Genomic DNA, 15,682 nt, shown 5'->3' with positions numbered 1-15,682 from the left:
GAAAATCGTTGTAAGCCAAAGTCATCGAAAACGCTAAGAAAACCTTACTTTTAATGCTTTGGTTGTATTGGAAATGATGCAAATTAAATTTTTCTTGAGTTTTTCTCGAAAATACCTCCAAATCTTTTTATTATTCTGCTGTTTTGGAGCCATATTTCTTCTGTCGGATCGACGTTGTACGTGTCGTAATCCCAAACCTTGCATCGTAAACCAGGAAATAATTTATGACGAATATATTTGAATAGTGTCATAACCTTGGAACATTGTAAGCCGGACCTGTCGTAAGCTGGGGACTGACTGTATATTGAAACAAAACTTGTAAATATTTTGCTTTATACAGAATTTAGCATTAGCAGTACCTTTGGAGTATATTAGATCTGCTGGAAAAGTCTTTGGTTGAATCATATTCACCTGTGAGGGGATTACTCTGATACCTGATGTAAATTGTAGGCATTTTTTAGGGTTAACGTTACAATGGCATATTTTATGATGTTTCAGATTCCGGTATTGTTTTTGCCATTCAAATGTCTGCCCACTATAATAGGTATCGTAGCAGCTGCAGTTGCGCTGTTTAATAATTTTAAAATTATTCTGATTGAAAGAGGAGCTGGACGCAATGGCTCAACAGTTGCAGTAAGTTCTGCTTGCACCTGCAGTTTGCCAACAGTGCATGATGCTTTGCAGACTTTGCATGTTGCTGGTACACAGGCACTTTAATTTCTACAATTGTATGCATGCTTTTCATGCCACCTATTTCAGATTTTCTTTACTGGTTTTCAGCTACTGTTTGTGATAATTATTGCATGATGAATTGTTCACAAGTAAGGCTGTAAAAATTAAATATTTTTTCCAGGTATCACCCTTCCATGGTGTTTTTAAATTTCAGACCATTGCAGGTATTCTTGTGCATAGTATTCTTGAATGGATCATTTACTAGAGATCTTGGTGAAAATTTCTAGGTTATCCATTATACAGAAATAAAATGTAATAAGAGAGATTGTATTATTCCTTCATGTCAATTCTTACATTTTTTTCAAGTGTTTCCTTGTAAAATCACATAAAGAATAATGCTAGCATTAACTTTTAGTTGCTTTCATGCATTTAACCATATGTTTTGGTGATTACCTGCATAAATTCATATAGTGAGTAGTATAGCAGAGAACTCAGTTGCCTCAGCCACATCTTGTGTTTGTGGTCTACACATTTCTATCACTTTCAATTTTTTTCAGCAATTTTGTGCTCTTAATAGACCCTACAACCAATTGCTAAACTATCATTAAGACATGAAGTTCCAAGAATTATTTAGCAGTTACCAAAAAGTTATTGTAATAATAAACCTGTTATAAATATGAACTCCCCTTAATATACAGTTCTTTGTGTAATGTTTAAGTCTTTATACATGTTAGTTGGTTACTTTCCATGAAGAAGTTTTTTATACTAGAATTGTTATAAGGTTCACATAATCTTGGAAATGTAAATTTTCCAGTAGAAATGTGATAGAAAATATTACTTAGAAATTAATGTTTATTGAAACCTATTAATTTAGAATTGTGAAATACTGTAACATTAAACACATTTATTTGTTCAGAAATGCAGATTGTTAAATTTTATATGGGATTATTCCTGGGATGAGTGTGAAATGATCATTAAAGCTTGAAGAGTAGGAATAAGGTGGATATTGGTAGCTGGTGTGTGGGTGATGGGAAGCTGTCCACTAACCTGATGGAAGACAACATATTTTCTTCAGCCAACCTTCCTGTTGATGTCTTCCTATGATCAGTTTCACAGGTAATGAGGGTGGGGACCCTGCATTGACAGACCACCATTAACCTGAGGATTTTTGCTCATGGGCCCTTGGACATCCTTGAGATCTGTAGTGGCTGCTCCTCATGGACAGAAAAGGCTCTCTCAATAGGTGTGATTAGCTACTCTCGCCTCTCTTTTATGAGTTAGTAGTCAGGCTACAATACACATGATTCACTCAACATATATTAGAGCTTCAAATAGTAGCATGCTGCTCCCTCTGCTTTCCTTTTTAATATCAGGCTAGGTGTGGATCATTATTATAAGGACCCATTATTATAATGGGCATCACTTTTCATAATATAAATTCCTACTCACATGTACTTCCATCCAAGAAAGTGACATCTCTGGGTGGAGATGGAGCAATACCAATTGATTCTGAGGTTCAGTCCTCCATGCTGAAGAAAAAGTGCTGGGTATCAGATAGGTGAGTGGTTGGTATCCCATCTACCTACATACCACGTATCAACAACATGTTAACCAGTCTTATTAAACATTTCAAGTTTAGGTTGGCAATAAAAAAAGCTTTGGTTATAAATATATAGGAAAAGTACAAATTATCTTAGAAATGTTTCATATAAAAGGAGTTGATCAGTTTGATCAATTCTTTGTGATTTGATCAAATCTGTGTGATTTTCCTCTGCCTGGATAAGACTGAACTTAATTGATAAGAATTTTCAGTAGCTTGAGAGTTTATGTAAATTAATTTGGCAACAAACTGTTTTTAAATTAATGTTGATTTATAAAAATTACAAACCATTGTATGTTTGTAATTTTTATAAATTGCACAACCAATTCATGTTCACATCATATAGGGCCAGCATAATAATGATTAAATTTACATTTCAAGATTCTGCAACATCTCAGGTACCCCAGCCTGATATAGGGATGTTGAGACATTACCCTTAGTTGCAGCCAGTGCAAAAGTACTGAATATTCAAGGAGTCACAGACAACCCTGCCCTCAATTGCAGAGAATGTAGAACACTTATAATTGTCAGTACTTTTGTGAGTGCCATTTTTTGGACTGCAGTGTATAATCAAATGCTGGAAAAAATCTGTTGGAGATATTTTGTCAGAATCTTGAACATTCTCAATGTACCAATAGTCGGTTGGGTTCAGGTTTACCCTCAAAATTTAACGAGATCTTTAGTGGATGCTCTGTTACGTCCCTTTCAAGTTGGGCACAGTAATGTGTTGTTTTGATGAATGTTGATTATAGCCTCAGTTTATAGCAAATAAGCTACAATCCATTTCCTCCTTAAAGAACAAAGCAAGTATGAAAATGAAAACTATTTGATCCACTGGTGTTCAGTGGAGACGTTAATACCAATAGTCAACTTTCCATATGCTTTCAGCTGTGGTACTTTGAGTTCCTGGCAGAGTGTGATACAAGCTTATCTATGTGATTTTCCTAGGACATTTGTACCTTTGGCAGTTTAAAACCTGGTACTTTTGCATCTTATGTTTGTGAATTTTTTTTCCATCTTTAGGTTTGAGCACTTTTGCTCTCTGGCTACTAAGTCAAGGGAGTGGGTACATTACACGTATCATTTTCTAATTGCCTCAGCTGGTGCTAAGCCTCTTTTATATCTTGGGCCAGTAAATCATGCTCAGGTTTACCTGTCAGTTCACCCATGACTGTTTGACAGATGAGTGTCCACATGTAAAGAGTAGAACTGACAGTTGGACAGTCAACTCAAGTCATTACCTTCATTTCTCACCTAGCCTTTGTCATGGCAACACTATATGACAGCGATGGAGTTCCGCTGGCTGGTAAGGAATGGAGCTACATACAGCCTACTAGCTGCTGTGGCAGTTCACCTCAAAATAGGAAAGAAGCAAAAAGGCGTAACAGAATATGGTCTAGATATTGCCTATTAGAGAGAGATGTCAGGTTATTTATGATATGGATTGTGAAGCCTACTTTTACTAGTAACCCCTTTCATAAAAAGGCAGGACACTTGCTTAGGCCTATACCAAATTTTTTTTATGTCAGTTTCAATGAGCTGACAGGGAGACGGACAGGTAAACCTGTGCTGGAATACCCGGCCTTAGTGTTATTAAATTGGTTTAAGGAAGCATTTTTCCATACCAAGGATAGATCCATTTACTTGATCTTGATTGTACTGAAGGAATTTGCTTTCAAAATTGTCAGCAACTTCTGTAAATCCATGTGGCTTGTTTCTGTAGCAAAAGGCTTCTTTTCTATTCTTCATTTCACAGCTGTTCTTTCCTTGGCAACTCAGTGTACCTGATTGTCATCCCGTATTGTGCTCAAGTATTATTTATTCAAGAATGCTATGTTCAGATGAACTGGGGTCTTTTACTTTGCAATTTTTTTTTACCAAAATTTGCAGTTTTTTTTTTTTACCAAAATTTGGAACCCTGCTCTTAATATTCCTCATGGAGACAGGCACTCAATGGCTCATTTTGCCAAGTTGATTGCTCCTGTTATTAAAACTACCGCTCTGTTGTTTTACTATAATCCTGATTCAACTCTTAACTTTTGACTTCTTAAATCAAGTTAAATTTTTTTAGATCAGCAGTGAGGTTTATGCAAGGTGAGATTTATAGGGACCTTTTTTGGTATATATTTTATTTTTTAAGTTCATTTTAATCTTAACCAACCCGTCTTGATGAAATTCTTTTTCCAATTAATAATGATGTTCCTCAGGGTTGTGCTCTCTTTCTTCTGTTTCTTTCTTATCAGTGATCTTTCATCTCTCTCCTTTTTTTTTTTTTTTTTTTTTTTTTTTTTTTTTGTTTTTTTTTTTTTTTTTTTTTTTTTTTTTTTTTTTTTTTTTTTTTTTCATCATCATGTTTTTTGATTCACCCTTCTGTATTTCATTCTTAACCTGTCATCCCCATCTCTTTCTGCATCATGTTTTTGACTCACCCTTCTGTATTTCATTATTTACCTGTAAGCCCTCCTCTCTTGTCTACTCTTTATTAATTCAGACCCTGTAAACATATATTGAATTTGAAGAGTACAACCGTTAAGTTTAATACATCCCATGTACAGTTGCTACATATTTCTTTTGTCTCCCAACCATTTACTCATAAACCTTCAGAAATTGGTAATACTTATATTGTATGGTTGTTGACTTTCTTTTCATATGTTCTTGAGCTTTTAAATCCTCTTATTTTAATTTTTTGTGAGTGAATTGCAAACTTCCATCCCATTGGAAGTAAGTCTGTTCACTCTATTAAACTAAGCCCCTCTCTCTCTCTCTCTCTCTCTCTCTCTCTCTCTCTCTCTCTCTCTCTCTCTCTCTCTCTCTCTCTCTCTCTCTCTCTCCCCAGTATTGGTGTTATGATCACCATTTCTCTAGCCTTGATATTTAGAAAAATAATAACTCAACATGTTACAGCTTGAAGCCTATTACTATGTGAAAATTATTTAACATCTGAGGTTTCTTTGTTTGTCAGATTCCAGGGACAGATCTCGAATATTTAGTGTTGTATGTCACCGTAGGCTTGATACAGGTGCTTTGTCAGGTAAAAACCTGTGCTTGGGTCATCCTTTTTGGTGGAGCTGGAAAAAATGGTTCATCAATTGCTGTAAGTTTATGTATACTATATAGTGTAGCTGCTGTATATAATGTCTCTGGGCTTCATGTGAAGTGTGAGTTAGTTTTACTTTTGTGAATATTTTGTGAGCTTGGTTGTCTTTACAAAGTGGATGTGCAATAACACTAATCAAATGAAGGTGGGATATGATGGCAGATTAGACCATTGTGTTGTAAATATAACATTTGACACTTAATTTGCTTTTTCATAGTAAAGTTACCAGGAAAAAGTTATTCTTTTCTTTATTCTGGTCAGATTTGTAGAATACCATTGCAGTAATCCAAACAATAGACATCTCTTTAAAACTACTGTTACTGTCAGATTTTAGATAGACCAGTTTTTGAGTCCTAATTAGAAAGAAGGAAAGTGTTAGTCATTGGGCTGTTAAAATGTTCCCAGTACTAGATGGGGATCTTCCCTCCATGTCCTGTGTCGTAGTATTGACTACTTATGTAAAGGCAGAGACCTAAATTTGTATCAGAGTTTGAAACATTTTACTTACACAAGATTTGATATGCGTAAGACAGGATGATGAAAATTGCAAGTAGTTTATATTAAGTAAATAAGGAAGGCCATGGGATTGGAACAGGTATACTCTATATTAAGGATGATTCTCACAGAAATGTAGAGTTATAAAACTTATCAGTTAGTGTACATCAAAAAAATTCTTGTATGAACTTTGTAAGTCCATGTTTTATTCGTATGATGTAGCTATGAACTTAGTAAGTCCATGTTTTATTCTTATGGAAATTTTGTTCATTGAAGCCACATGCACTAGGAATTTTAACCTCCACCCTGGATTATCCCTTGATCCTCTTTCCCTGTCCTATCTGTTTGGAAGACATACTGCCTGAATCAAGAAACTGTAACCCCTCCCACCACTACTCAGTTTTATATATAAAGCTCTGTAAACTATTTTTGTACTCCATGTGAACTAGAAAAAGTAGAATAAACTACGAAAGTACTTGTTCCAATTCTTGGTTTTCATTCAGATTTTTACTTGAATTGTAGGATACTCTCAAACACATGGACTACGTGCTACTTTGAAAAAGTATATTATTTAGTTGTGTATAAGTAGTTACCAAGTGATGCTTCAAGTTGCTATTGTTAGCAACTAAAGTATTTGAACAGTGCTTTGGTGACCACACAGTATTTGTTACTATGAACTGTTAAGTAAATATCTTTTTTATTATTAAATATAAGCATGTATTTGAATATGATTTTAAATGTGTAAGGGCTGTTCTTCCAAAATTCTTTAAAAAAGAATTTTTCAACCATTTCAGGCTTTATATATGGGTTATGGGTAAATTATAAATTTTTTATGTTAAAGATTAATATATTTATTTTTGTTCTTTTATCTGCACAGCTACCTTTCATCGGGTTCTCAATCAAATATGTTATTCTCTACTGCATATTGTTCTTTCAAATTGTCCTAGCATATTCATACATGCATACTATTCCATACACTGGTGCTGGGAAGAATGGTTCAACTGTAGCTGTAAGTTTTTAGGGAAATGATTTTTCAGTTTAGACAAATGTATGACATGTACTACTGTATTATAAATTAGGTAACAGTATAAACAGTTTGATAAAGTACCTTTTACCAAGTAGTACTAGTTATGTTCAAGCTGTATTTGTAGCACTAGGTAAGTATGGTTGTAAGAAGCTATCATGTTGAAAGTATAGACACCATTAGCCATGTATATTAAGTTATATCCTAAGTTATTTAGGCTTTAGAACTTGAGAAATTATTTTTGAAAATTAGAACAATTGTACAAGTGTAAAAAGTAGATGACTTTGTGTTTACTAAGTGTTTAGCGTTAAATTTTTTCAGCATTTTTGGATTTAAATGAAATGGAAATTGTTTAATTTGTTCAGCTTTTTGATAATGAGAGCAGGAGATTAGTATTTATATACAGTAGAATTTATATGACAGTGAAGGACACTAGTAACAAATCATAAATGGCATCTACGTAAACTTAAATTGCTGAATTAGTGCCAGTTTTAATGTGCAATATATTGCTCTGCAAATACGTAGTACCTTTTTGCATGTTTCTGTAGGTTAGACCAGTCCAGAATTCAAATTACTCTTAGTATTGATTGAAATTTCAATGAAGGAGTTTTAGTGACCAATATAAAAGGCTCAAAGCATTGTAGATACTGTAATGAATCTGGAAGGAATACTATAGCACCTCAAATTCTGTGAGATACAGGAGAATCTGGACCATTTCAGCTTGGTCTAAACCTGTAAACATGGATCCCTTGGTCTTTGGATAAATAATTAACATATCCTCCTTACACTCTTTGAGTGGATCTAATTTTTACTTGGTTAACCTCCCTTGATCTCATACAGGATACTTAAAATTCTCATAATTATTTTTTTCCTGCCTTTTCTCTTGCCACAAGAAGTTTGCAGTTTTTACATAATATAGAATAAAAAGAAATGGTGGCTATACAACATGTCTGTGCAATGCCTTTTGGTTACGTAGGTATTGGCCAACAAACGATGCCTTGGTGGCAGCCGACGGACGTTGCCTTGGTGGTAGCGGCTAACAGACGTGATAGTAGTAATGGTCGATGGATGGACATTCCATGTAATCTGCTTACGAGATCGATCTTCCAACTGTTACATCCTTTAATTTGGATTGTTCCGTGAATATTAACTTTCGACTTTCTGTGCCAAGGTAGTTACAGTTAGTCAGTAGGTTGGATCGTTTACAGTGAAGTTCTGTAGACCCATTCCCCCCTACGCTTATGAAGCAGGATTCAATTATTTCTGATCGTACAAGGTGTTTTTCTGGTGTGAGTGGAATTATTTTTTAACTCCTTAGATATACGGATCAGACCTACTCAACGGGTTAGTTGTGGTTAGGTACTACTAGAGCCTAGACCACGAAAGACTTTGAGAACACCTTTGAATTTTCTTGGCTAAAGAATGATGGGGAACTAACTCCTCTTTTTCATGAACTTTGTGGGATTAAGTTTAGTGACTTAATTAGCCTAGCCTACGAAAGTTCGAACCTATCTTTACCAATATGGCCTAGCCCAAAATTCCCTTGGTTCACGATGACAGATTTGCCTCATTTTCCGTTCCTTCCATTAAGGAGTTTGTGAGTGTGTGTTACCAACAACCTTCAGAGCACTGTTATTTCTAAAAAGGACTCATCACCTAGTGCCTAGTTGTCATAGACTTTTTATTAACATGAGCCAGACCGAGAAAGAGATGTCCAAGAGTACCTTTTGTTCAGCTACATGAGGTGATAGGCAAGCCTGCTTCTCATCGCCAAGTTTTGTCACCATTACTGTGCATGCTGAAGCACATGACATCAGAAGAATAAGTTCCTCCTTGGTATTAAAGAAGAACATGTTTGTTCATAGGATTTTGAATGTTGGTTCCTGGCTTCATCAGACCACTTTCACTTTCTTCTAGCTGAAGGATATTGCCCACAGGTCCTTGGATACTTTTTCCTTGGGTCTGATGGTGGCTGCTCAGCGAGTTGTTTAGCTCATCCAGTGCCCCTGATGGGATAGTTTGTATCTTGTTTAAAATGATAGTGTGGAGGGAGGGAATGAGTGAGATGACTGGTCTCTTTTCTTTCCAGATTTTCCCTTCTTCAATAGTACCTACAGGCTGTTTGAAGAATAGACACATCATACGTTGGAAACAGCTTGATGCAGGTTAGCTTTGCAGTCATACTGTTACAGCACTTTTCATGTAACATACAACATACAAATCTGCTTCGCAGTAGCTACAGCTCCTCTCGAGCAAAGGGAGTGAGGGAGTGGTGACAAACCCATTTCATGTGGCTGACATGGTTTGTTGCTTGAACAGATATATGTACATAGTTCTCTTTGACTTCCATATATGCAGTGAATCTGAACATGTTACATTGTATTTAAACCCAGTGAACTGGGTGTTAGATATCCACGTCTTCTTTCCCACAGTTATCTGTACACCAAGGGGTTGGTTGCCTGATGTGCCTTTCCTTACAACATCAGGCATGGTTTATTATTAGGCAAAGGGGTTATACGACCTCATGCCCTTGCTGTCATCAACCACAGTTATTGGCAGTGGGCATAGCCCTTGACTAAAAAGTCCATGTGCAAAGCAGCAGCTGTCCTTTTAGTCCCCTTTTACGACATGCAGGACCTACGGTGTAGTATTCTTACCCTCCTACCACAGGGTAGACATATCTTACATCCCAAAGGTTTAGGTCTTCATTAGAATCCTCATTTCTTCATAGAATCCTCATTTCTAAGAAGAATGATCAGGTGTGCTGAACCTCCAGTGGTTCAGGATTCTCATACCGCCCTCCAAGTGTGTCTATCTGAATGTAAACCGAAGGTTTGCTCTTCATATGAGCAAATGACAAATTTTGTATTAATTTGTATTTTTCATAGCTAACAAATCTGAGGTATTAACATTGACTGCCCACCTCTGGCCATCCCTCTTATATCTTATCCTGGGTTGGAAGAAGACCTACTATACATCACTAGGTGCGAGATGGTCTCTGACTTTCTTCCTCTGGCTTGCTTCCAATTTTAAATTCAAGATTCCTTGCATTTAAAATTTCTGATTGTTTTTAACCCTTAAACGCCGAAGCAGTATTTTAAAAATCGTCTCCCGTATGCCGGCGGCGTTCGCAAGTGAGCGCCTAAACGGAAAATTTTTTTTTTTTTTTCAAAAAATCACAGCACGTTTAGTTTTCAAGATTAAGAGTTCATTTTTGACTCCTTTTTTTGTCATTGCCTGAAGTTTAGTATGCAACCATCAGAAATGAAAAAAACATAATTATCATATATAAATATTGGGATATATGACAAGGCAAAAAAAATGTCATATATAATTGTATACAAATCGCGCTGTGAGCAAAACAGTGAAAGCTAACGAGTTAATTTTTGTTGTTGTATTGTACACTAAATTGCGATGATTTTGGTATATAATACATTGTAAAACGATCAAGGCAACACAGAGAAAATATTATCACTAAATGATGCATGAATTCGTAACGTGCGGACATAAAAAAAAAGCTGTTTTCAAAAATTCACCATAAAATTCGAATATTGGTGGCTATAGAAACTTCCCGTTTGTTGCAAACTGAAGGTAATTGATTGAATATTACTAGAATGTAAGTATTGTAGCTTACAATTGCAGTTTTCGACCATTTCGGTTGAGTTAAAGTTGACCTAAGGCCGAATTTTTTCTATTTATCGCTATTTATATGAAAATATTTCAAAACTGATAAAAGCTACAACCACAGGTTGTTTTTTGTTGTATTCTACATGAAATTGTGCATATTTTCATATATAAAACTTTATGTAACGGCTAATTTAAAATGGTGTTAACATTATGACAATCGGGCAAAAAAATTTATGATTTTTTCGGAAGTGTTACCGCGCGGACGTAATGAAAATTTCTTTTTTCATAAATTCACCATGCATCGAAATATTGTGCTAGAGACTTCCAATTTGTTGCAAAATAAAGGTAAATGATTGAATATTACTAGAATGTAAGATTTTTAGCTTACAATTGCGTTTTTCGACTATTTCGGTCGAGTCAAAGTTGACCGAAGGTTGAAATTTTGGCACTTATCGTTATTTAAATGAAAATATTTCAAAACTGATAAAATCTACAACCATGGTTTGCTTTTTTGTTGTATTCTACATGAAATTGCACACTTTTTCATATATAAAAAATTTGTTACTTGCTAATATAAAATGGTGCAAACATTACGACAATCGGACGAAAAAATGTCTCGATTTTTTCGGAAGTGTTACCGCACAGACGTAATGAATTTTTTTTTTCATAAATTCACCATAAATCGAAATATTGTGCAAGAGACTTCCAATTTGTTGCAAAATAAAGGTAAATGATTGAATATTACTAGAATATGTATAAGAGTTTTAGCTTACAATTGCGTTTTTCGACCAGTTCAGTCGAGTCAAAGTTGACCGAAGGTTGATATTTTGGCACTTATCGTTATTTATATGAAAATATTTCAAAACTGATAAAAGCTACAACCATGGGTTGTTTTTAGTTGTATTCTACATGAAATTGCACATATTTCCATATATAAAACTTTGTGCAACGGCTAATTTAAAATGGTGCAAATATTACGACAATCAGACAAATAAGTTTATGTTTTTTTTCAGAAGAGTTACCGCTCGGACATAAGGAAAAAGTTTTTTTCATAAATTCTTCATAAATCGAAATATTGTGCTAGACTTCCAATTTGTTGCATAATGAAGGTAAATGATTGAATATTACTAGAATATAAGGGTTTTAGCTTACAATTGCGTTTTTCGACCATTTCAGTAGAGTCATAGTTGACCGAAGGTTGAAATTTTGGCACTTATCGTTATAATTTTGACACTTATCGTTATTTATATGAAAATATTTCAAATCTGATAAAAGCTACAACCATGAGTTGTTTATTGTTGTATTCTACATGAAATTGCGCACATTTTCATATATAAAACTCTATGTAACGGCTTATATAAAATGGTGCAAAAATGATGTCAAAGTGACGAAATAATTTCTGAGATGTCGCTGATACTTTTTAGTGCGAGAAGAAAGACATTTGCGCTTGCGCACCTGGGTAACAATTGTAAACAAAACAACGCCTTGATCCGTGAGCTCCCAGCATCCCCCAAGGCGCGTGATTCAAAAGTTTTTGCCTAGTAGGCCTATAACTATTTTTCCGCGAATTTAAAAAAAAACTTATATCGACGTACCATATGTCCAATTAGCACCCAACAGACAATTTATATTGACGTTTAATACGTCCAATTGGCACCCAACAGACAGTTTATATCGACGTTTAATACGTCCAATCGGCATTAAAGGGTTAACTGGTTTCCAGCTGGTGCCAGATGATTTATCCCAATGTTAAGACCTCAGGTTTGTTAGCTATGAAAAATACAAATTAATTACTTGCTCTTGGGCTGAGAGTTACTAGGAATTGAGCTTTCAGTTTAGGTCTCCTGTAGATGTGCAGGCTTCAACCGCCACACTTTTGCTTTATGGAGTTTCTTGGGATGCCTTATGGGTTTTTTCCCCTTTGTTCACATTTATACACAGAGTCATTAATGTACTATTGATATGCATTTATTTTTTTAAAACCATGTTTCCCATTAATTTTTTAATAAAAAATATTTTAAACGAGTCAGTGGTTTTGCTTAAAGTTATGAATCATATTGGTAAGTTTTGTGTACACTAACTAGACTCCACGCCCTCACTTGATACATCTCTCTTTGAGCTTTTACGTACATTAAGATTATTTTATACCCAGCATTGAGATTCTAAGCCTTGCAATCCAGAATGTGACCTGATATATTTCAGAGGCTTTTAGAATATGGTTTTGTGTTGTTGCCACTCTATTTTCAGGGATACTGTCATTTTCTCCAATTGAAGGTGATAATTCAAGTGCATTTTATCACATTTTCTCTACTTTTAACTTCTGGTATCAATCACTGACTTCTTTATTCTATATCTCAAGTCAGGCCATGGTAGCCTAGCAGCTTCTTGCTTTATTTGCTTTGTTGTTAACTAATTTATGTCCATCAACTGATCTGTAGTTTGATTTTTTCGTGGTGACATCAAAGATGTTTTTTTATCCCCATCCTTTTTATTATTATAATGCCTCAAGTGCATTTTAACTTGTGTTCGTAGTGATGGGCTACTGTTGATAGAGCACATTCTGCCTCTAATTCAAGGGCAGCTGGAAAAAGTATGGCCTTCTATTGAAATCTCTTGCTGAAATATTGGGTGAAGTTTTAATTGAGCCCCATATAGCCTTTTTTATTTTTTTTTTTTTTTTTTAACATTTAAATCATTCATGTATAATTTATTTTTTAAATGTGTGAATAATATTTCTGGGCTCAGCCCGTGTCACTACGTGAAATGTCCTTTTAGCACACATTTCTAAGGTAAATTATTGCTAACATACCAGAGAAAAAAGCTAATATGGAAATGCCAGAATATTCTGGCTCGCTCACCTTATTTAACTCTTTCATATCCGCTTAGTTTTGAGCACTGTGTCCCCAGATATCGGAGGTGTCTGGGAGCGCTCGACAGTGCGAAAAAATTATTATTTTGAAAATTCAGCAAAAATATAAATTTTATGCCAACAACATTCATTTTGCTGTCCTTTTTTTCTAAATGTTAGTATTTTATGGTGGAATAGTCAGAATAAGATCCCAGCCCTCTAAATACGAAAAAATGTGAGTTATTTAACAAAAAACAAACAAATCTTTACTTTTTTTTATATTTTCGTTCCTAACCCAAAAACTATGAAAGTCAGGTGAATGAATTATTTTTTATGAGAAAGCCAATAAAATTCCCTAAATATCGACACATAAATCAATGGAAAATAAATAAGTCCAGCCGGTGAAAAAATCGATAGAAAAGAGGATAAGAAACATAGCACTCTGCCTGGCGCATAGTGAGAATTATCGCTAGAAACATTTTTTTTTTTAAGAGCCCTATCTCGGTTATTTTTCATTGAAATTCTTTTGTAAACATACGAAAATGTAAAGGAAACGTTGAAGAATAAAGGGAAGGTCAAGAAAAATGGCTTTGGATATGGCAACAGTTTCATTTTGACGTTATAATTTGATCAAAATGAAAAAAATTTTACCGTTGTCAACATTTATTGCTAGAATAACAATTTTTTTAAGATCCCTATCTTGGTTATTTTTCATAGAAATTACTTTGTAAATATACAAAAATGTAGAGGAAAAGTTGAAGAATAAAGGGAGAGTTAAGAAAAATGGCATTGGGGTCACTGATAGGGAAGTGTAGGTGCGATCAGCTGATTTCATTGTGAGAATTTTATTATGCCAGGGATTTGAGCATGCGCAGTACAGAGGAGCCGACCTAAGGCCCACTCCCCGCTACCGGGACGGCTAGCGCCTCTGACGTCATTCCTTTCGTTAGCACGATCCAGCACACGCATATTTTTCTGCTCTGTGTTGTGTTCACTCTGGAATTTATTATCCGTCATCATGCAACGTCAAGATTCATCTGCATCCAAGTTAAGTACTGCTATTAATGTTTTATAACATTTGACTATGCCATGGGCCTGTTTAACCGCTTTATTTAGGTTATTTATGGACGGCGACCTAGGAGGCTTTGTTCCCGAGCCACCATGCGCGGCTCGCTCCCACGTGTTCCATTGTTTCGTGCTACACTCGGTCTTCTATACTGTTTGTGCTCGAATTATTTAGCAGTACATTATTACTCTATTAATGATGCAATATTGACGTGCTATTTATGCATTTTATGTATTTTACCACATGGGGGTTGTTTACGAGTTCACTCTAAGCTCGTAGCCTACATCGTTTCCTTCAGCTCAGAGTTCATGCATGCATGTTCTTTTAGTTGTCGGGTCTCTATGATAGGTTCCCTTAAGAACTCTGGTCCTTTCTCTCATCTCCTGAGCTACCCTGGTCACCGCCCTACGTTTCTACGTATCAGCATAGGACAGCTGCTATGAGTAGCTAAGATCGCCCTTCCTTCTTGGTTGGTCCGATCCAGCTTCTCCAGGACTCCTCCTTCTCTTCTCCATCATATTTCTTCCTTCTCCCCCGTGTTTTGTTAGGATGTTATTGGTATTCATGCTTTTTGAGACGGTTCTGGCTGGCCTAGGTCACCTCCGATCGCATGGCCTTTCTCACCACGTGGCTCATCCCACGGCCGAGAAGGTTCCAGGCAACCGCTATGAGCCACCCAGCGTCGGTCCCCCTTGCTTACTTCCCTCCTCCAGGGTTTAGATACGCTCGTTCACATTGTCCCAGGCAACCGATCCGAGCTCCCTCCCTTCCTCCCCCCCACGCGGGTGTATATGGGAGTTAGCTGGAGGACACTCGACACCGGCTCGGCTCCATACCGCTCTCCCCGTAGAGTACCAGGGGGACTCCTGCCAGGCCGAGTCTTGGTTGGCCACCAGGCTCGGTTACGCTCGGCTCTCCTCGGCTCTCAGGCCGCGCTCCCCTACCCCGAGTCACCAACCTCCCGCTCCGGTGGATCAGGGCTCTGGCATAACCAGGTCCCAGGACCAGTAGTGACTATGGGTGAGCTCCGGCAGCATTTCAATATATCTTGTGCATGTTTACGTTTATTCTTAACATCCATTATTTTAGTTTAAGTTGGCGGAGACCCCGCTACCCATCCGGGTTTCACCACCCACTTATTCTAATTTTAAGTTTTACGGCGGGGTTGTCTACCCCGCCACTCATTATTGGTCCACTCCTGCTCCTCGCCGGCCATCCCAGTACTCCTCGCTCCGGCATAAAGGCTAGGTGTT

The 15,682-nt window shown here is 36.3% G+C and overlaps 1 protein-coding gene across 4 annotated transcripts in view; it reads left to right on the top strand.

Annotated features, from left to right (window-relative positions):
• Positions 1–15,682, top strand: part of LOC135219427 (choline/ethanolaminephosphotransferase 1-like) — a 433,147-nt gene that overhangs the window by 285,467 nt on the left and 131,998 nt on the right. Inside the window, exon 5 of one of the 4 annotated variants that reach the window (XM_064256203.1) lies at positions 6,742–6,873. The exons of 1 other annotated variant lie outside the window; for it this stretch is intronic. In XM_064256203.1, the coding sequence (XP_064112273.1) occupies positions 6,742–6,873 (132 nt within the window). Of the gene's footprint in view, positions 1–498; positions 634–5,234; positions 5,367–6,741; positions 6,874–15,682 lie in introns of all 4 variants that reach the window. 2 more of the 4 variants (XM_064256202.1, XM_064256201.1) reach the window with 2 other exon arrangements.

The sequence above is a fragment of the Macrobrachium nipponense genome, chromosome 1 (genome assembly GCF_015104395.2).
Source record: "Macrobrachium nipponense isolate FS-2020 chromosome 1, ASM1510439v2, whole genome shotgun sequence".
In the NCBI taxonomy this organism is placed as follows: Eukaryota; Metazoa; Arthropoda; class Malacostraca; order Decapoda; family Palaemonidae; genus Macrobrachium; species Macrobrachium nipponense.
Note: the sequence above shows the minus strand (reverse complement) of the source record. Positions and strands in the feature narration are given on the sequence as shown.